The sequence below is a fragment of the Hemitrygon akajei genome, chromosome 3, assembly GCF_048418815.1.
Source record: "Hemitrygon akajei chromosome 3, sHemAka1.3, whole genome shotgun sequence".
Lineage (NCBI taxonomy): Eukaryota > Metazoa > Chordata > Chondrichthyes > Myliobatiformes > Dasyatidae > Hemitrygon > Hemitrygon akajei.
In genome coordinates, this window is record NC_133126.1 from 122,934,769 (window position 1) to 122,957,796 (window position 23,028).

At 40.3% G+C, this 23,028-nt stretch overlaps 1 protein-coding gene across 1 annotated transcript in view; it reads right to left on the reverse strand.

Annotated features, from left to right (window-relative positions):
• The window catches only part of parlb (presenilin associated, rhomboid-like b), a 38,517-nt gene extending 15,489 nt beyond the window's left edge, over positions 1-23,028 (reverse strand). The window contains exons 1-4 of the mRNA XM_073040748.1: positions 22,918-23,028; positions 16,736-16,955; positions 10,556-10,696; positions 3,787-3,835 (exon numbers count right to left, since the gene is read on the reverse strand). Coding sequence (XP_072896849.1) covers positions 3,787-3,835; positions 10,556-10,696; positions 16,736-16,955; positions 22,918-22,985 — 478 coding nt within the window. The 5' untranslated portion in view covers positions 22,986-23,028. The remainder of the gene's footprint in view (positions 1-3,786; positions 3,836-10,555; positions 10,697-16,735; positions 16,956-22,917) is intronic.

Here is a 23,028-nt window from a genome sequence, read left to right on the forward strand (position 1 = left end):
TTACCCACTATACATGTCAGACTCACCTGAAGATAATTTCCCAGCTTATTCTTGGACCCTTTCATGAACAACAGAACATTAGTTATTCTCCATTCCTCCGGCACTTCACCCATGGTCAAAGATGTTCTAAGTACCTCTATCAGGGCCCCTGCAGTTTCTGTACTACCTCTCACAAGGTCCAAGGGGGCACCTTGTCAGGCCCTGGGGACTCATCCATAATCTGCCTTAACAGAAAGCTCTTCCTCTTGTGTAATCTGGACCTCAGTACTACTTTGCCTCAGTTCTAGATTCTTTATCAGTCTTCCAAGTAAATACAGATGCAAAAAATCTGTTTAAGATCTCCCGCATCTCTTTAGGCTCCATGCATACATGATCATGCTGATCTGCAAGTGCACCAATTTTGATCCTTGCCATCCTTTTGCTTTTAATATATTTGTAGAAACCTGTCACCTCATCTGTCAGAACAACCTCGTCTTCTTTTAGCTCTTCTGACATCCCCTTTATGTCTTTTCTTGCATAGGGAGGCTGATAATTAAATGAAATTATGAGGAGTATAGATACGGTTGATATCTAGAATCTTTTTCCCCATGGTAGGGGTATCAAAAACAAGAAAGCATAGGTTTAAGGTTAGAGATAGGTAGTAGGAGTTTTAAAGGAGTCATGAGGTATTTTTCCTACACAGAGAGTGGTTGATATTTGCAATATTCTGCCCAGTGAAGTGGTGGATCAGATAATTACTATGTTTAAGAGGCATTTACACAGGTACTTAAATAAGCAAGGCATAGGGAAATGGGATAAGTGTAGTTGAGCCAAAAGGTTGGCATGGACATGGTAGGCCAAGGGGGTTGTGCAACTTTATGGCACGATGAAAGATGTCCGAAATGTCACCCGACAAGATAAAATATCACCCAAATTAAAATTATCCCCAAATATTTCCCATGGTCCAGGATCCCAGAATTATGACTGAGTTCATTGCTTCTCTGCATGTTCAAGTCGAGCAACAAGGTCTCAAATGGCACAATTCAAGGGGCATTGGCCCCAATTCCTAATAATCTTTACTTAAAATCCCCCTTGCCTTCCAATGTTCATTTCTATAATTCCTACTTAAAACAATTAAGATTTCAATCCTACCTGTCACAAGATCTCAGTACAAACTCTCCAAAATAATGGCTGGGAATCACAGCAAGAATTGCAATGTTGTTGGACCCTCTCCCTGCTCCAAAGAATGAAGGAACAGATATTCTAATACTTCTCATGCTCATGCACAGAAGTCCAAAATTGGAGCTTCATAGGATGAATTCAGGCCTATTGAGATACATCTGCCGTTTACAGTCATACAGCGCCATCTCGTGGTAGCATTGACACAAAGCTTTCAGTCACCTCACTACAACAACCAAATCTCATCATATTGCAAAAAGACAGTACAGAGGAGATTTACAAGGATGTTGCCTGAATTGGAGAGCATGCCTTAAGAGAATAGGTGAGTGAACTTGGCCTTTTTTCCCTGGAACAATGGAGGATGAGAGGTGACCTGATAGAGGTGTATAAGATGATGAGAGGCATTGATCACATGGATAGTCAGAGGCTTTTTCCCCAGGGTTGAAATGACTCAGGGTCATAGTTTTAAGGTGCTTGGAAGTAGGTACAAAGGGGATGTTAGAGGCAAATTTTCCACACAGAGAGTGGTGGGTGCATGGAATACACTGCCAGCAACAGTGGTAGAGGCGGATGCTATAGGGTTTTTTAAGAGACTCTTAGATACATGGAGCTTAGGAAAATAGAGGGCTATGCAGTAGGGAAATTCTAAGCAGTTTTTAGAGTAGGTTACATGGTCGGCACAATATTGTGGGCCGAAGGGCCTGTAATGTGCTGTAGGGTTCTTTGATTCTAGGTTTCTATGTAAATTGGCAGGATTACAGACTAACCTGAAAAGGGGAGGAATCACTAAAAAAAATTGCCAGTTAGGAACATCTTTTTAGAGCAATCTTACCTTGAATGGAATTCTAGACAAATTAGAAAAAAAATCTCAAAATGGTACTGCTGTATGATATATTGAAACATAGAAAACCTACAGCACGATGCAGACCCCTCGGCCCACAAAGCAGTGCCGAACATGTACTTACTTTAGAAATTACCTAGGGTTACCCATACCCTTCTATTTTTCTGAGCTCCATGTACCTATCCAGGAGCCTCTTAGAAGACCCTATTGTATCCGCCTCCACCACAGTTGCCGGCAGCCCATTCCACGCCCTCACCACTCTGCGTAAAAAACTTACTCGACGTTCCCTCTTAACCTACTTCTAAGCACCTTAAAACTGTGCCCTCTCGTGTCAGCCATTTCCACCCTGGGAAAAAGGCTATGACTATCCACACAATCAACGCTTCTCATCATTTTGTACACCTCCATCAGGTCACCTCTCATCCTCCGCCACTTATTCTCATAAGGCATGCTCCCCAATCCAGACAACATCCTTGTAAATCTCCTCTGCACCCTTTCTAGTTTCCACAATCTTCCTGTAGTGAGGTGACCAGAACTGAGCACAGTATTCCAAGTGGGGTCTGACCAGGGTCCTATATAGCTGTAACATTACTTCTCAGCTCCTAAATTCAATTCCACAATTGATGAAGGCCAATGCACCGTACGCCTTCTTAACCACAGAGTCAACCTGCTCAGCAGCTTTGAGTGTTCTATGGACTCGGACCCCAAGATCCCTCTGATCCTTTACACTGCCAAGAGTCTTACCATTAATGCTATATTCTGCCATCATATTTGACCTACCAAAATCAACCATCTCACACCTATCTGGGTTGAAGTCCATCTGCCACTTAGTTCAGTTTTGCATTTTATCGATGTCCCACTGTAACCTCTGACAGTCCTCCACACTATCCACAACAACCCCAACTTATGTGTCATCAGCAAATTTACTAACCCATCCCTTCACTTCCTCATCCAGGTCATTTATAAAAATCACGAAGAGAAGAGGTCCCAGAACAGTTCCTTGAGGCATACCACTGGTCAATGCAGAATATGACCCATCTACAACCACCCTTTACCTTCTGTGGGCAAGCCAATTCTGGATCCACAAAGCAATGTCCCCTTGGATCCCATGCCAATACTTACTTTCTCAATAAGCCTTGTTTGGAGTACCTTATTAAATGCCTTGCTGAAATCCATATACACTACATCTACTGCTCAACCTTCAATGTGTTTAATCACATCCTCAAAAAATTCTATCAGGCTCGTACGGCACTACCTGCTTTTGACAAAGCCATGCTGACTATTCCTAATCATATTATGCCTCTCTAAATGTTCATAAATCCTGCCTCTCAGGATCTTCTCCATCAATTTACTGACCACTGAAGTAAGACTCACTGATCTATAATTTCCTGGGCTATCCCTACTCCCTTTTTGGAATAAGGGAACAGCATCTGGAACCCTCCAGTCCTCCGGAACCTCTCCCATCGCCACTGACGATGCAGAGATCATCGCCAGAGGCTCAGTAATCTGTTCCCTCGCCTCCCACAGGAGCCTGGGCCATATCTCGTCCAGTCCCAGTGACTTATCCAACTTGATGCTCTCCAAAAGCTCCACCACATCCTTCTTCTTAATGCCTATATGTTCAAGCTTTTCAACTTATACAGAGGAAGGAAAACATTTGAAGCATGTTTCGGCATCTTTATTCAAGTGGCTAAAGTGGACAGCTGTCCTGTGATAGAAAAACTACCTTCTCAATATTCAATACTCTCTCAGCCTTCCCATGTGTGTCCACTGCATTTAACACAAACCTGTGACAGCCCGTTGTCCCTCGGTAAGACTGTTCCACCACCGGTTCACCTGAAACACAGCAAGAATTGCTTCTGAAATAAATGAGCATACAAAATTCATTATTCCCATCCCTCTAATAGCATATTCACCTGGAAAAGCTTGTTTATCTTACACCCAAACTCATTCTTCAAATCCCTTTGCCCACACTCAGAGATTTTTGTAGCAAACAACCTCCAAGTGTTTACTCTTGCTGTGCACCAACTTCCTCAAAGTTCTCATTCTGCAATACTCTAACCTGCTCAACTTTACTAGCAACTCAACTTCTCCAAGGCTCACCACCACTATTGCAACTTTTCTCAAAGGCCATACAACTTACAAACTAAGTCTTCAAATCAAAATCCACAATATATGTATCCCAGAGCTCACTGACCATAATTCTTTCATCAAACTTTATCCCATTAGACACAAATCTTCCAAAGCTCTTTCCACCTTTAACTACCGCTTCTATCAAAGCTCACATCCTTTTCCTATAACTGTCTCATTAAAACATATTGTACATACTCTGACATTCTTTTAATACAGGAACATCCTTATTTACTTTATACATAAATAACTACGAGCATAAATCCAAAGAAAATACAAGTTAATTCTAGAAACATTTTATTTTCCTCAACAATATTTTCTTTAATTCCTGAGGTTTTTTAAAATCATGTTAAATATTTTGTAAACAAATCACTCTACTCTTTATCACCCTCCTCCAGCTAAAAGCCTACAGAACACACTACTGGCTTACATCCGTCACTCCAAAAAAAAAAATCAGAGTCTGCAAATACTAGAAATCTGGAATGAAAACAGAAAAGCTGGAAACACTCAGCAGTTCAAGCAGCATCTGTGGAATGATCAATAGTTAAGGGATCAGTGAGTTCTGATTAAGCATATTTGTTAACTGTTTCTCTTTCCATAGATGCTGCCTGACTTCGAGTTTTTCTGATTTCATTACATCTAATACTGCTGTGCTGTAGCATCACAGTGATCTATTTATATCTTCACTTCTAAATGTGAAATCTCTAATGAAATAAGCCACTAAAATAATGACTCACATTTGACAGCATTGTTATGTTGGAATATAATTATTCCCATTTTCATTTCCAAAATATGTTAGCTACATTGCATTCCATCTGACTTTGCCCCATGTCCCTCTGTAATTCCCTTTCACATTAAGAGAATCAATCATATCTCCAATTTTGGTATTTGCAAATTTTGATCATATATCCCTGGTAGTTCAAAATGCAATTAGTTGTTATGTGCAGGTCAGTGATAAGCACATTACATCAGAAGAGACAATTTAAAAATAATGCTTCAGCCAAAAAAAAAGTCCAAACAGGTAAAAATGGTAAAAGGCAATAAATGGTTAAGAAGTTTTCTTCCCTCAGTGGAGAAAATACAGATAACATAAAATGGGGGCAGCACAGTTGTGTAGCGGTTCGCACATCATTTTATAATACAGGAAACCCAGATTCAATTCCTGCCACTGCCTGGAAGGAATATGCATACCTCCCCGTGACCGAGCAAGTTGCCTCCAGGTGTTCTGGTTTCCTCCTACAGTTCAAAGACGTACCGGTTGGTAAGTTAATTGGTAATTGTAAAATTGTCCTGTGGTTAGGCTAGGATCAAATCGGGATTGCTGGGCGACATGGCTCAAAGGGTTGGAAGGGCCTCTTCCATGCTGCTATCTCAATAAATTAAAAAGGGGTTTCATGGATGCGAGTGGGTTTACACTGTGCCCAAGGTTCAAGACATTTTGAAAAGGCAGAGAAACTCGATAGGCTGAGGTGAAGAGCTGAAATTAAAGGATGATAAAATGACAGTAGTCAGTTGTGAGGTTCAGAAAGAATCAGGTTAGGCGGGGTAAAAAAACAAGACATAACAGTGGTGGCCACAGTTTACATCTTTCGTACAAAGGAGCAGGCATCAACCAAAAAAATAATAATAGTAATGTGGTAAATATAGTACATGCTTGTCTTTGTCAAAGGATATTAGCTTTCAGGAGAAGTTGGAAAAGCTTCAAATGCTTTCTCTGAAGCAATGGAAGGTGAGGACAAACCTGACAGAAGCATAGACAGAGTAGACTGTCAGTATTTTTTTGCATGGTAGAAATGTTAAACACTAGAAGTCATAGTTTTAAGATGGGTGGGCAGTTTGAAAGAGATAACACATGGTAGGTTTTTGGAATGTGTTGTCAGGGAAGTGGTGAAAGCAGTAGTAGTATTTAGAGTGGCATATGAACTGGCATAGAACTGAGGAATATAGGGCACATGCAGACAGATGGGATTAGTTTAAATCCAATGAGCCAGCCCTGTCCTGGCCGTTGGCGGGGCTGTCTTAATACGCTCGGCAGAGGATGGTGCTCGGAGAAACTGTGCCGGAGGGGATGGTCGTCGGCTCAGAGGTTCGACGGATTCGGAGTCCGCTACGGTCAGGTCGCTTTCGGTCTGTGCTGTGTCTGCGAGACTGGGTTCGACGGAGCTTTCATTGTGTGCTGCTTCTGCGAAGTTGAGTCGGGCGGCACTATGGAAGTCCACAGCGGGGGTATTCCCTTCTGCCGCTGGCGTGGGATGGCGAGTCTGTCAGGACCCTGGGGACTTGTGGGAACTGTGTGGTGATTTCTTTTGAACTTATAGTCCTTTAACATCTTTGGACTATTTTTACTGTGCCCATAGTCTGTTTTTTTTTAATCAATTATGCTATTGTTTGCACTGTTGTAACTATATGGTTTTGTGCAGGTCTTGTAGCTTTAGTTTTTGGTCTTGTTTGTCTGGTGGATTTGGAGCTCCTTTCCGGGGAACGCGCTAAGATGGTAGCGTGATATTAATACACAGCAGCCTCTCTAGACTCTGGATTGGGGATTGCCAAACGTTATGTGGATTTTCTGGTGTAGTCTGTTTTGTAATGTGCTTTTGTGATATCATTCTGGAGGAATGTTGTCTCATTTTTTAACTGCATTGCATTTGTGGTTTCCAAATGACAATAAACTGAATCTGAATCTGAATTAATTTTCATATCTAGACAAATCAGACCAGTAGAATACATGTATAGAACACATTCAACATTTCGAGCCACTAACCTGTGAGTTGGCTATTTTAGACCCCTTCTTGTATAATAATTCAGGATTAATTAACATTATCATAGTGAAAGATTGCAATATGAAAGTAGTCATCTTTTGATTGATAATGATATTCGTATACTCTTGACAAGTCTCTCAATTTTAAATAGTCATTTACATACATAGGAAGTAAATAATGGCCAAGATGAAAAGGTGTTTAATAAATGAGAGATGCAACACAAAGGGGCAGCATGGTAGCACTGTGGTTACTGTAATGCTATCAGCAACTCGGATTCAATTCTTGACGCTGAACAGAAAGAGTTTGTACCCCCGCCGTGACTGCATATGTTTTCTTCAGGTGCTCCGGTTTCCCTGCACATTCCAAAGACGTACAGGTTGGTACGTTAATTGGTCACCTGGGTGTAATGGGGTGGCACAGGCTTGTTATTGTGCTGTATCCCTCTAAAAAATCTGAAGTAGTACTTGAAAATTCTTAAAGTTGCTTTCCATTGAGACAAACTTTCCACAGGAAAAGTTTGTTATTGGTGACTTATTAAAAAGTTAAGGGTAACATTAGATTCGAGGATGCTTGTAGAGTGGTGTCAAGCAGGAAAACCAAGGATTCAGGGTAATTTAAAAATAATGGATGATAAAAACAGTGATAAAAAATAAATCATCCAATATGAAAATTGACAAGTTGGAAACTAAACCAGCAAATAGTAAACATAACATGAATGGTAGGTGTGTACTGAAACAGGAAATAATGTGTTGAGGATAATAAAATTGCTGAGATATTACACATATCTTACATGTCTTATTGCAAATAGCAGAAAAGCATTCCAGCTGGGAATTAACAAGTTAATAAGAATAATGAATCTAAAGAATACTTGCTGGAGAACTATTAAGATTAGAAAAAAATCTTGATCCCTCATCTTGTACCGGCATCTACACTTGCAAACGAAGAGACTTGAGAGGAAGTGGATTGGCTGATTGGAATGATACAATGTAGTTCGCTCAGATTTACGAGAGTTTATCAGAAGGTTGCCAAGACACAAGTGCCTGAGTTATAGGGAGAGGATGAACAAGCTAGAACTTTATTCCTTAAACCATAGCAGAAAGAGGGGTGACTATATACTTGTATAAAATCATTAGGGAGACAGATAGTGTGAACACCCACAGTCTTTAACCTGAGGAAAGGGAACTAAAACTAGGGGACATGGACTTAAGGTGAGAGGTGAAAGATTTAAAAGAACCTAAGGGACAACTTTGTCATACAGACACTGGTGCAAATATGGAACAAGCTATCAGAGAAATTAGTTAGGTGTAATTTAAAAGACATTTGGATAAGTACATGAATAGGAAAGGTTTAGAGAAGGATGCTGATAAAATGCAAGCAAATGGGACCAGCGTAGCCGGGAACCTTGGTTGGCAGTTGAACCAAAGGACCTGTTTCCAAGCTGTACTACTCTGTGATTTTGGATTTTCAATAAAAACATTTGACCGAAGTTGGTAAATGAGACAAGAGCTTGTGGGGTTCGGAGCAGCATTTTATCACACACTGATGGCCAGACAGAAACAATGTATAATTAAGGGAACATTTTCAACTGTGTCGACTGTAATTAGTGACATACTGGAAGGATCAGTATTTTGATATCCGTTATTTAGAAACATTACTAATGATTTAAGTGATGAGTTTAAACATATTATATCAAAGTTTGTTGACCATATGGGGCTAATTAGGTACCACTGGACAAGAAGGTGCCAATGGAGTAGTAATGTAAGAAAATGGCAAGTTACTCACTTTGGTATGAAGTATAGTTAAATGAAGATTTTTTTCCCAACTAAATAATTTTTTGAATAATTGTTCAGAAAACTTTGCATATAAAAGTCAACGTCTATATGCAGGTTCATTGAATTAGTATAGGCAGTTAATTTGGAAAAGCACATGCCATGAAGCAGAAAAACTCTGGAGTTTAAAACAGAGGTGTCTGAAGGATGGCAGACATGACACTAATATATTAGACCCTTTGGGCCCTGTAGTTCTAGACTCTTAAGTCAATCTCAGGAAAACAGGTTGGATATTTATGACTGAGGTTACTTAGTGAGTTGTGCACCTCTGTCTAACTCACAAAACTGTAGATACTTGGTCATTGAGTTCAGTCAAAGATGAGATTGACAATGTTTTAGCATCTAGGTAATCATGGGTCAATGATATTGGGGCAGGAAAATGGAACTGAGGTGGTTAAACGGAAGAACAAACTTGGGGAGACAGAAGGCTTTCTCCTGCTGTAATGTTCATGATGGATGACTGTTCCATCAGTACTAAGGACCCAACTTCTAGCATTTCTTCTGTAAATCTATCCATAACCTTTTCTTTGTTTAAGATGCTTCTAAGATTGGACTTCAATTTTCCCCAAAATCTCTTCATATGGCCTATCACCAGATTTGCTTGATAATTTTGCTAAGAAGTACCTTAGAACATTAGGTGTAACAAAAAAGTAGTTGTTACCATTTTTGCTTAAATTCATGGGACATGAACATTGCTAATAGAACTTCACCTCTAACAATTCATAAACCAAGTGGCTTTCCTGGCAGTTCGACAAATCTGTAAACCTGCCTACAGCAGGCTATCCTCAAAAATTAAGTGACTGTGCAAGAAGGGAACTAGTGAGGGAGGCCACCAAAGACCCATAACAGCTCTGGAGCAATTACAAGCTTCAGTGGCTGAGATGAGAGGGACTGCGTTTTTTAAAAAAAAGCTCACATGAAATCTCCGCTAGAGATTGCCAGAAGGCATGTGAGAGTCTGAAGTCAGCTGGAAGAAAGAGGTTCGATGGTCTGATGAAACTAAAATTGAGCTTTTTGGTCTTTGGACTAAATGCTATTTTTGGCATAAGCCAAACACCGTACATCATCAAAATCACTCCATCACTACCGTGAAGCATGGTGGTGGCTGCATCATGCTGTGGGGATGCTTCACTGCAGCAGGCCCTAGAGGCTTGTGAAGGTAGAGGGTAAAATAAATGCAGCAAAATACAGGGAAATCCTCAAAGAAAACCTGATGCAGTCTTCAAGAGAACTGTAACTTGGGAGATTTGTTTTCCAGCAAGACAATGACCTCAAGCATAAACCTAAAGTTAAACAAGAATGGCTCAAAAACAAAGTTAGTGTCCTGGAGTGACCAAGTCAGAGCCCAGACCTCAATCCAATTGAGAATTTGTGGCTGGAATTAAGAAGGGCTATTCATTCACAATCCCCATTCAATCTGCCAGAGTTTGAGCAGTTTTATAAAGAAGAATGGGGAAAAAATTGCAGTGCCCAGATGTGCAAAGCTGATAGAGACCTATCCACACAGACTCAAGGCTGTAATTGCTGCCAAAGGTACATCTACTAAATTTTGATTTGAAGAAGGTGAATACTTGTGCAATTAATTATTGTGTTTTATATTTGTAATTAATTTAGATCATTTTGTCGAGACCTGTTTTCACTTTGATACAAAAGAATCTTTTTTGTGATTCAGTGTTGTAAAACAATAAAACATGAAAACTTCCAAAGGGTGGGGGCAGGGGAGGCTACATTTTATAGGAACTGTATTCAGGAAATAACACTAATTAGTATCTTATAATTTGAAAGAAACTGAAAACAAAATAAGACTGCATGCAGTAAACATTTCAAGAATCATTTACCTGCTTCCTGATGTCTCCGGCTTTAGGTGGTTGATGTTTTTCTAACCAATCCAATCGCAGGTCATTGAAGTAACTTTGAACTCTGGATTTCAGTGCTTCATACTGCCAAATGGCTGCCACGCCGAATGTGGTCCCTGTGAACTACATAAACTAGTGCTCAGTTTCTGCCTGAAAATAGAGTCTTGTATATCGCATTACTCACAATTAAGTCTTGACTACTATTTGGTGTAATGTTTACAACCTCCATGAAATTATATTACCACTGGGCAACCCACCATGTGGAAGACAAAGATTCATGTACATGAAACTAGTCAAGAGGAAGAAATAACAGACTTGCAAATCTCTACAGAATCTACAGACCGGGGGGAAGGAGGGTCGGTCCGTGCATGTCTGCATAATCTTTGAAAATGACGGTACTTTGAACTGTAATTTCAATTGGTTTATCATAGTCACATGCACCAGGATACACTGAAAAGCTTGTATTGCAAACTGTTCATACAGATCATATCATTACAGTGCATTGTGGTAAATGAATAACAAACTGCAGAATAAAGTGCAACAACTGCAGAGAAAGTCCAGTGCAGGTTGACCAATAAAGTGCAAGATCATAAGGTAGACTGTGGAGTCAAGAGTCCCACTTTGCATTAAGGAACAATTCAGTACTCATAACTCTGGGGCAGAAATTGTCCCCAAGCCTGGTGGTAGGTGCTTTCAGGTTTTAATATCTTCTGTGCAATGGAATAGGAGAGAAGAGAGAATATCTGGGGTGGTGTGGTCTTTGATTATGTTGGCTACTTTACCAAGGTAGCAAGAAAGAGTCTTTAGAGGAAAGGATGGTTTCCATGATGTGCTAAGATAAGCCCACAACTCTCCGCAGTTTCTTGCAGTCATGTACACAGCAGTAGCCTAGCAAAGCCAAACAACGGTGCTCAATACATCTACAAATCAGTAACCTTAAACCTGCATACCCAAATCCAGGGTAATAATAAATTTCAAAAAAGCAGTGTTCCCTCCACTGGCCCTTAGGGAACACCAATATAGGAATTCTCAGAACCTTAGACATGTATTGGAGAGTACATTGACTGGTTGCATCACAACCTGGTATGGAAACACCAATGCCCTTGAACGGAAAATCCTATAAAAAGTAGTGGATCTGGTCCAGACCATCATGGGTAAAGCCCTCCTAACCACTGAGCACATCTACATGAAACATTGTCGTAGTAACGCAGCATTCATCAAGGATCCCCACCACCCAGGACACGTTCTCTTCTCACTGTTGCCATCAGGAAGAATGTACAAGGGCTTCAGGACTCGCACCACCAGCCTCAATCATCAGGCTCCTGAACAAAAGGGGATAACTTCACTCGACTTCACTTGCTCCATCACTGAAATCCAAAGGACTCACATTCAAGGACTCTTTGTCTCGTGTTCTCATTATTTATTAATTATTTATATTTGCAGTTGCACAGTTCGCTGTCGTCTGCACTCTGGTTGAACACCCTCGTTGGGCAGTCTTTCGTTGATTCTGTTATAGTTACTACACTGTAGATTTGTTGAGTATGCCCACAAGTAAATGAAGCTCAGAGTTGTATATGGAGACGTACATGTACTTTGATATTAAAATTTACTTTGAACTTTGTTTTCTGCCTTCTAACCAACCTTCTATCAATCAACAGTGCTGCCGACCTTTGTAAATGTAAAAGATCAGCAAGGTCTGCACTGACAGCAATTCAATGGCCAGCAAAAACAAATTCAAAATTTTGAACAAAAACGCAAGGGGTATAAAAGAGGGGGGAGAAAATTTATTTAAAACAGAGTAGCTACAATTCAGAATTCATTAACTGTTTGGCTATTTGGACAGAACTGACCAATGTTTCCAAATGGGAGGTCAACAGACATTTGAGAAATAGCTAGCAAATGAGATGACTAAATTGCTCAACTGGCAGACCATAGAGATTCAAGATAAAAAAAGTCTTCATGGAAACAACTCAGAAAATGTATAGCTTCGGTGGTTGATGGCTGGGTTGAATTGATCTCTGATCTTGGCAATCCATTTGCAAATTTTTCATTGCTGTATGAGGAGACATCTTCAGTGTGTTGTTCAATTCTGGTATGTCCTCTGAATGTTTGGCTTTTATATACTTATCAGTCAGTCATCATTACAAAAACTCAATTGTGACATAGGGAGGGGGTCTTGTCACTGATAACTTCATGTCTCCTAACTTTATACAATCATTACTACAAGGATGACAATGCACCAACCAAGAATTGTCCTTCCATACACATCTTGAAAATGACAGTCCAACTGCTCCAAGAGCATAGAATTTCGGTCGTGCATAAACATTGAGGAGAGTACTCTGCACACAAAAGAGCACACCAAGCTATTGGACAAGACCAATGTGGTCTACAAAATCCAATGCAAGGACTGCAGCAAATATCACATTAGCCAAACTGGGGAAAAAGCTATCCAGAAGGATCCATGAACATCAACTGGCTGTTAATTCGACTGGGCATCAGTGAAAGTCATGGAACAAGCAAGCATGCATCATGCCAGAGAATTCCTAGAAGCATGGCTTTCCACAAACAATTCTATTAACAGTCATGAAGGCCTCATTCCCAATTATAAGCCAATGCAGACAAAATTCCAGACATTGCACAGAGTTCACCATGCAACCAATCAGCGATGAGACCCCTCCCTAAGTGACAATTGTCCCCATAATAACCAATCAACTGATTAATAAGTATATAAAGCCAAGCATTCAGAGGACACACCACAATTGAACAAGGCACCAATGATGTCTCCTCATACGGTGATGAAACATTTGCAAATGGATTGGCAAGATCAGAGAACAACTCAACCCAACCAAAAGTCTTCATGTTTGGCTGCCGATAGAAACACATCTCCATAAGGGCATGCAAACCACTATGCTAACTAAGGCATCAATAACAGTCTGCCTCAGTACAAACCAATATCAAATTAAGATGTGTAATTGCCCGAATACTTTTTTTCTAGTCTTATTCTCACAACTTTGCAGTTACACAATTGGATATATTAGGCAAATCATCTCATTCACAATGACTTCCAAAATAAGCACTGTATTCTCAACTTTTAAATGAGAAGAGATTACCATGAAGACAGAAGGAAAGGTCCATGAATATACAAAGACTGACTCCCCACTGATTCCTGGGACTCTTCTGGCTAGTAGCTATGCAAAATGGAGAAGGTACTTCCAGGGAAATAATAGAAATACTGTCCACAAAATGATAAATCCTGAGGACTGGATCTACATTGCAGAATTTTGGAAGAAATGGCTGATGATAGCACATGATTTGATTACCATCTTTCAAAACTCCACAGATGCGAAATGGTTCTCGCAGATTGTAGGGTAGCAAATATTACTCTATTATTTAAGGAAACAGTAATTTAGATGAAAAAGAATTTAAGTGAAATCTATGTGGAGTTTGCACTGGGTTCCCTCTGAGTGCTCTAGTATCCTCATACTTCCCAAACATTGTGATAGGTTAATTAACTATTGTGATTTATTCCTTAATGTAGGTAACATGTAAAAGAACCAAAGAAGAATTGATGGCTATATGATAGGGCTATGAGGGTATAATGGGGTGATCAGTGGAAGAGACTGGGACTCTGTTCTGCTGGGAGTTAGCACGGATCTGAAAAGATAAATTATCTCATTCTGTAATGAAATACATAAATAACAAATGTATGAGAATAAAATTGCAGCTAAAAATAATGAGAACATGGAATGCACCATACCAGATTACAAATGATAAAAGAGGCAACAGAATTGTGGAACAGAAAATAAAAGACAATGAGAAATTGAAATCAAGGACATAGTGTTGATGTGGCAAACAAAATTTGATAGCCAATTCACTGGGTTCATTGCCTGATTAACAATCCTGATGATTCACGATTGTTTAATGTCATTTCCAGTACACAAGTGTAAAGGAGAAAAAAAAACTAATTGTTACTCTGGATACAATGCAGCACACACAAAAAACCACAGTAAGATAAAGAACACAGTAACAAAAAATATATATAATTGCACAAGATAGGTTTTATACATAAATTGATTGTACGTCCATAAAGTTATACTAGGCACAGAAGTGCCCGTACATAAGGCGGCTGATAAGAAATGATAAAAGTACAGGTGTGCCCCATTTTTGAACATTCGCTTTACGACACCTCACTGTTACAAAAGACCTACATTAGTTACCTGTTTTCGCTAACAGAAGGTGTTTACACTGTTACAGAAAAAGGCAGCGCTCCCCGAGCAGCCAAGCTCTTCTCCCGGAACTGCATTCTAGCCGGCATTGCTTAAATACGTGCCTGTGAACATCTGTGCTTTATGTCGATTTATTTTGTGCATCCGTTAGCATGATGAGTTCTAAGGTATTGGAAAAGCCTAAAAGAACTCATAAGGGTGTTACAGTTAGCGTAAAACTAGACATAATTAATTTTTTCGATTGTGGTGAACAAAGTAAGGACAAAGTGAGTTTGGCTTGTAGGAGTTGATGAAGATGATGTTGAAGAGGTTTTGGCATCCCATGACCAAGAACTGATAGATGAAGAGCTGATGCAATTGGAAGAGGAAAGGATAACAATTAAAACTGAACAGAGTCCGGAACGGACTGAAAATGAAGTCATCCAGGAACTGAACGTGAAGCAACTGCGTTAGATTTTCACTACGATTGACAATGCTGTAATGATTGCAGAGAAGTACGACTTTAATTTTGAAAGGGTATGTAGGTTTAGGGCATATTTGCAGGATGGTTTGAATGCTTACAAAGAACTGTATGATAGAAAAATGCGCGAGGCTAAGCAGTCAAGCATACTGTCGTTTTTCAAGCCTTCCACATCAGCCACAGCAGACGATGAACCTCGACCTTTGACATCAAGGCAGGCAGACATAGAAGAAGGTGACCTGCCTGCCCTGATGGAAACAGCTGACAATGAGATGACACCCCAGTGTCCCACCACCCCAACCTCCGACAACTCAGCCTAACACACCATCATCAGTGTGCTCGCTGTCTTCCTGATTCTGGTAAATAATACTACACTGTACAGACATATTTCTACTTTATATAGGCTGTGTATTTTTATGTGTTATTTGGTACGATTTGGCAGCTTCATAGCTTAAGGGTTACTGCAAAGAGTGCTTCTGCTGAGAGTGCTTGCGCCGAGTGTTCCTGCCGAGAGCACTCGTGTGAGATTTTTGCTACTGTGGACAGTGCTGCAATGATTGCAGAAAAGTATTTCTACTTTATATAGGCTATGTATTTATCATATCATTCCTGCTTTTACTATATGTTACTGTTAATTTAGGTTTTGTGTTATTTGGCATGATTTGGTAGGTTATTTTTTTGGGTTTAGGAACACTCACAGATTTTTCCCATATTAATAAATGGTAATTGCTTTTTCACTTTACCACATTTCGGCTTACGAACCATTTCATAGGAACGCTCTACCTTCGGATGGCAGAGGAAACCTGTAGAGATGTGTGGGGATGTGGGTGGAGGTGTTGATCAGCCTTACTGCTTGAGGGAAGTAACTGTGTCTTAGTCTGGTGGACCTGGTGCAGATGCTAGGTAGCCTCCTCCCTGATGGGAGTGGGAGAAACAGTCCATGAAGGATGGGATCCTCCATGGCGTACTGGCCCTTTTCCGCTATCTTTCTATGTACACAGTATGTCCTTGATGGCGAGTAGGCTGGTGCTGCTGGTGCATTGGGCAGTTTTGACTACCCATCGTAGAAACTTCCTGTCTGCTGCAGAGCAGTTTCCGTACCATGCAGTGACGCAGCTTGTGAGAATGCTCTCTAATGCACATCTGCAGAAGGTTGAGAGTATAGGTGTACATAGTCCAGCTCTCTTCAGCCTCTTCAGAAAGAGGAGACGTTGGTGAGCTTTCCTGATTGTGTGGAATAGTCAACCTCCATGTCTAAAACCTAAACCAATCAGCGTTCCTCATCGTGACTTTTGTAAAGTGACAATCTACATAAGTACAGTTGGAAAGACAGAATCTCCAGTCAATTTAAGGCCTGTTGATACAGAGGAACTCGTACAAAACTGAGAGGCAGCCAGTACCCGTGAAAGAATATCTCAGTATAACTCAACTATTTCGGAAGTAGTACGAATTTATCTTCAAGCGATGTTAACTTACCCCTACAGTAAACACAAAGGGTTTGATGAGTCGCCTGAATGACAATGCTGATTTCGAAAGGAACGGCTCCTCCAGCACTGGGGTCAGGCTGCTTTTGCTCGTCTGGTTCACGTTCGAGGGTAAATCTTTCTGAACCGTCTTCTCTGCTTCCACTTTCCGAGGTTCATTTTTCTTTGGTGCTTTTCTAAACCCACGTCTAGACACAGTATAAAAAATTAACCTGAAAGATAAAGATCAGAACTATTGAGAAACGCAGCATTTGATAAAGCTCACCACACATTGTGTCAGGGCTGCATTACTGGAGGCACCAAGTGCTGCAATGAGGGAAATGCTGCCAGATTAAATTGACATACAGGGTACGAATGGCCAGGCTAATCTCAGTTACTTACTGACACGAGTAACCGAACATGACAATATTTACTAATGGAAACCATTTAAAACCAGCGAGCCTCCAGATTATGTAAATACACACAACTATTATACCCCACAAACAAATTACAAATCTCTGACACACTAATGAAAACGAATTATTATATGAACTGGATGACTGTGGATATGGATGGAAAAATAAATCTCATCTCTGCTCAGCGATGCCAGACAGTGAAAAGTTAAACAGCTATGGCCATGGAAAAGTCGTTGACTCAAGTCAACAGCAGTTGTGGACGAGGAACTGGATGCAAAGAAGCACTTTGTTAATGGACCTGAAATCAGAGCCCGAGTAAGTAGTTCATCAGTGGCCCAAACGCAGAGATAGACAATGACCATAGATTTGACTGAAGTGTATTAAATTATGGACTTGTAATCTGGAGGAGAGTTAAATTGGTTAAAGGGATTAGAGAAGACATGGTGGGTGGGGTAAAGAAATCACTTAAGGAAGGTGGAGATCTGATACACCACTTGAAAGGGTAGTAGAAACAGAAACTCACCATATATCTAAAAAAGGATTTGAATGAAACCGATTTGATTTGTTTAAAACAGTAAGGACACTATTGGCCCAATATTGCCTTTAGTTTCATTTTCAGTGATTCTATGATTCATTCCTGATCAGATTTATCTCTGAGATTTAGAAACAGCTTTATTCAGCTCTGAGAAAATTTACAGCATTAGAAGGTCTTAAGGGTTCTAGTAACAGTTCAATAGAACTAACTCCACTGTAAATAATTCCCGTTCAGATACTTACCCACCTCCCTTCTGAATACTTAACTGAATCTGCCTACACAACAATCCCTGGCAGTGAATTGCAGATCTTGAACACTTGCTGTAAACAAAACATTTTTCCTTATGTTGGGTTTGGTCACCTTCATTCTACATCCTCTAGTTCTTGATCCTCTGCAATGCAAAGTTTTGCTCTAGCTACATGACCTGAAAATACCTGTTAGATCTCCCTGCAATTTTTTCCACTGGCAGAGAACATCACCAGGATCTCCAGCCCAAATACATTGGAATTATTTTCCCAAGAGTAGATGGGTGCGAGATAAAACAGAAGTGCATTTATTTTAATACAAGGAGCCTCTGAGGCATCGAACGATTGCTTACAGAAAACATCAGTGAAGGACTTGGACGGCTCTACCAAAGAGACATAAATAATGAAGTGGCTATCTCTTTAGTGGGGTTATATTATAATCCCCCTGCCATACCCCCCCCCCCCAACAGAGGGAGGAAAATAGACCAACAGCCTTGCAAGTGCTGTTACAGAGTCAGTGATGAGCATTTTATAGAATAGAATTTGTAATTCTGTAAGTTTCAGGCTGTTATGGTGAGTGATAAGTATGGTCTGCAAATTAGAGACTTCCACTGGGGGGAAAGTGGTTTTCATAACTTAAGCAGAACCTGATAAATTAAGAACAGCTGATTCTGAGTAAAACAACATCCAGTAGATAGGCAACATACACAAAATGCTGAACGAACTCTGCAAGTTGGGCAGGGGGACTAAACAGTAGATGTTTTGGGGCCTTTCCAGCACTAAAGAAGGGTCTTGGCCTGAAATTGTGGTATAAGCAACTGCAAATGGTGTTAACTATGAAGCTTGAGGGTGTTAGAAAGTAAATTAACAGGGCAAAAAGAGGTCATTAAATAACATTTGCAGACAGGATTTAGTGAATCCCAAGGTATTCTTAAGAGTAATCCAAAAATGACCAGGCCCCTTTGGGATTGTAGGGGAAATCTGAGCGTGAAGCCAAAGGATAAGGGGATGTCCCAAATAAATACTTCTCTCTGCACTTGGTGAGAAAGTCATGGTACAATGAGAGCTTAGAGAAAACAACAGTGAAGTTCAGCAGCACGTTAGCATTAGGAAGGATGAAGTGCTAGATGTATTGGGACACATGAAGGTGGGCAAGTCTCCAAAGCCTGGTGAAATGGATCCCAGGCTGCTAAGGGAGGTAAAAGAGGAGACTGCTGGGACCTTAACAGATACTTTTGTATTTTCATTAGCTGCAAAGTACTGTATGACTGGAGATTAGCAAATATTGTTCTATTAATCAAAAAGGGCAGCAAGGATGTCTGGAAACTACATGTTAGACTTTTCAGTAGGACAGAAACTATTGGAAAAAAAATTTAAGGTACTGATCTTTACCAGGAAAGACTGGGGTTGATTAAGGATAGTCGGGATGGCTTTGTTCATGGGAAATACGGTCACTCAAATTTGATAGAGTTCTTTGAGAAGGCAACTAAGCATATTAATGAGGAAGTGTAGTAGATGTTGTATACATAACTTTAAATGGGTCTTTAACAAGGTCCTCTATGGTAAGCTGAGACAGGTGATAAACCCTATGAATTGTTGACGAGCAGAGAGACTTTGGGATGCACCGAAAGATCACTGGAATTTACAATGCAGGTGAATAAGGTAGTGAAGAAGGCATATCGGTGCTCCTGACATGGAATATAAGAGCTTGAATGTCATGTTTCAGACCCATAAAATGTGGTTAGGCCACATATGAAATATTATGTACAGTCCTAGTCACCACACAACAGGAAAGATATGATTGTGGTGGAGCAAATTCAACAGGATATTGCATGAATTGGAGCATTATAGCTAGAAGGAGAGATTGAGATGAATGGGTCTGTTTTCCCTTGAGGAGAGGAGTCTGGTGACTTGAAAGAGTTATTTAAAGTATGAATGGGAGAGATAGGGTAGATGGATTCCATGGTGGGAGGGTGAGGCAAGAGGTTTAAAGTGATAGCTTAGAGGGTTGAGGAGAAACAGAGGCTGGTTGGATTCTGGATTGCATAGCTTGAAGAGGTATATTGCAGAAACTTTCACGACATTTAAAAAGCATCTAGACAAGAACCTGACTCAACAAAGCATAGAAGACTACAGCCTAAAGTAGGTAAATAAAATTTACTGTTGGTAGGTACAGCAAGTAGCATAGACATGCTGCATTAAAAGGACCTCTTTCTGTTGTGTATGAGCTTATCTTTCCTAATGAACAGTTCCCAGACACAATATTCTAGTTGTTATCAAACCACTGTTTCATAAAGCTTGTAGTGACTTCCCTGCTGCTGTACTCTACAGGGCAAGATCTTGTTTTTTTTCCCCCTATTTTCTTAATGGCACAAATAGAAGTTAAAGGGTATTAATTACAAAGAGAAAGGCAGAGAATACTAAAGAGTTATGGATATGTTGCCAATAATGTTTGTTATATAGAATATGATATAAATCAGGTTAAAGGAACACCAGATGTAGTAAAACAATCAGAAAACATCAAACTACATAGATTGGACAAGTCAAATTGAGGTAATAAGGTGGGGAACAAATTCATGAAACATGTCACAAAAGTATATTTCTGAGTCAATATTGAAGGGAAAAAGCTATTTTGAATCTCATTTTGTGCAATGAGAAATTGACAATCACCCCAAAAGAGCCATTAGGAAGCATGTTCATAGCAATTAAATTTTTACACAGAGCTTGAGCAATTCAATCTAAGGTTTTAAGTGAATTGAATCTTGTTGATTTGAAAAATGCATTGGAAGTTATGATGTACATGATTTGCTGGAAAAAATAGGTACAAAAAGCCAAGAGGAAATGTAGAACATATGCAATTCACAGGGAAAATACACATGGTATTAAATACTACAAGAGCTCTGTTAGATATAAAAAAGGGAAATAACTAACATGGATCTCTTCTAGACAGTGATTTTATAAAGGAGAATAAGGAAAGCAGAGAGGAATAAAAATTAAATAAAAATACTTGTCCAAAATGCCAGAAAATCAAACGAATGTGCATTAGAAAAGAATGCAAAAGTTGGTGAGTCTAAAAACAGATAAGCCCAATAACTTAATGATCCATATCTCAACAGTTTAAAGGATGTGGCTGCTGTGAGCATTTTGGCTATGATCTACCAAAATACCAGATTCTGGAACTGTTTTTATAACCTCAAGGAGAGCAAATGTAGCCCTAATATTTAAAAAGAGATGAGGGAAAATGCATGGAACTAATTATGCAGTAGCCTAACTTCAGTGGAAGGGAAGACACTGCCATCTATAGAGAAGGATGCCATATTAGAACACCATTAGAGTCAGAATGGACTATGAAACAAAAAATAGTTAACAATATTTAGTTCCTTAATAATGTGACTCAGAATAGATAAAAAGGAGAACCAGTCGATGTGATCCATTTGGAGTTCAAAAGTCCCACATGTGATGTTGGTTAATAAAGTTAAAGAATGCAGATCTGGGGGTCAATAGTCAAACTACAAAGAAATGGACCCTTCAGCCAATACTGACAAGCATGGTAATCCCAATTCTACACTAAACCAGTTTTATTCTCCCTATATTATCATATTTTTCTCTCAAATCCTGTCATTCCCACATGCACTAGGAACAATTTACCTACCAAACTGCATGTCATTAGGATGTGGGTGGAAAACAGAAAACTGCACAGAGCATCAGAGTCCAGGTTTGAACCCAAGTTGGTAGTGCAGTTCTACAAACTGAGTCATCGTAAGCATTTTATAGTATTACATGGATTATGAATTAGTTATCAGACAAAATCAGAGTGTGAATAAACATTGTTCTTGGTTTCACGGGCTGGGATTCATGGAGTACAACACAGATCACTGCTCAAGCTCAACTGTTCACAATCTATGTCAATGACTTGACCAGGGGTACCAAATAAGTTGACTGATAATACTGGTTTAGTTGGGAAGGTAGGATGAAAAAACACTAATTGTGGTATAATCACATTAAGTATGGAAGAAATGTCAGAGGTAGCATAATATGGAAAAGCATGAAGTCATTCACTAATTTTGTTGCACATAACAGATAAGTAGACTCATGGATTACATTCTTCGAATCAAGAGCGGGCCATTTAGCATGGACTTGAAAGGAGGATCTTCCGATTGAGGAAGTGTATATTTTAAATTCTCTACTCTGGATGTCTATGGGTCTCAGGCATCAAGTTCAATCAATAAAAGAGGTCAACAGATTTCTGGATTTTAGGGGAATCTAAGGGAGAGGGCAATGAGGGTGAGATGGGTCAGCCACAATCTAGATCGGGGTTCCCAACCTTTTTTTTAATGCCATGGACCCCTACCAATAAATAAGAGATCCATGGACTCCAGGTTGGCAACCCCGATTTAGATGAATGGCATCACAAAGATGAACAATTAAAGGGTTCCCCTGCTGTTTTAACCTACCAATTACAACAAATTAAACTGAAACACCAAAGTCCTCCCTGTTCTTGCGTCCCTTTTGAAACTGTGACCTCTTGGATTCTTCATTTCAAAATGTTGCGATGGGGACAAAAAAAAGATGCAGAATTGAAAGGGGTTGAAGTAAAGCGGAGCAGGTGGCACTGGGCAAAGGAGGAAGGGGGAGAAAAGCAGCCTAGAAGGTAGAAGATGGAGGTTGGTACTGAATGGCTGGTTGGGGATCTAGGGTCTGGAAGTATAGCAGACAGATGGAGGTGGATATGGGTTGCAAGGAGTGCGGGCTTTAGCGGGTTGGAGGAAGTGTGAGATGGGGGTATGGGCTACGTATGCGTTTGGGGGGGGGGCGTGGGGAGAGAAGGTGTGGGCTCCGGAAATTGGAGAGTGAGTGGGGAAGGAGTGCGGTGAGGATATCGGGACAGCAAATCGGTCGCAGGAATTTGGACAACGCCACCCGATTCTGCTTCGGTTACACTGGATCTCTGCCACCCGCACTCCAGTGAAATCCTGACCTTCCCAGGTCGCCCTCATACCTGCTGCCCCGAGCACTCCCCGCCCTCAGGAGCCGGGAAACAGCTCCCGCACAGCACACAGACGCCATGCTTGTTGGTGCTCACTTCCGGCACGTCATGTGATTTCCGGTG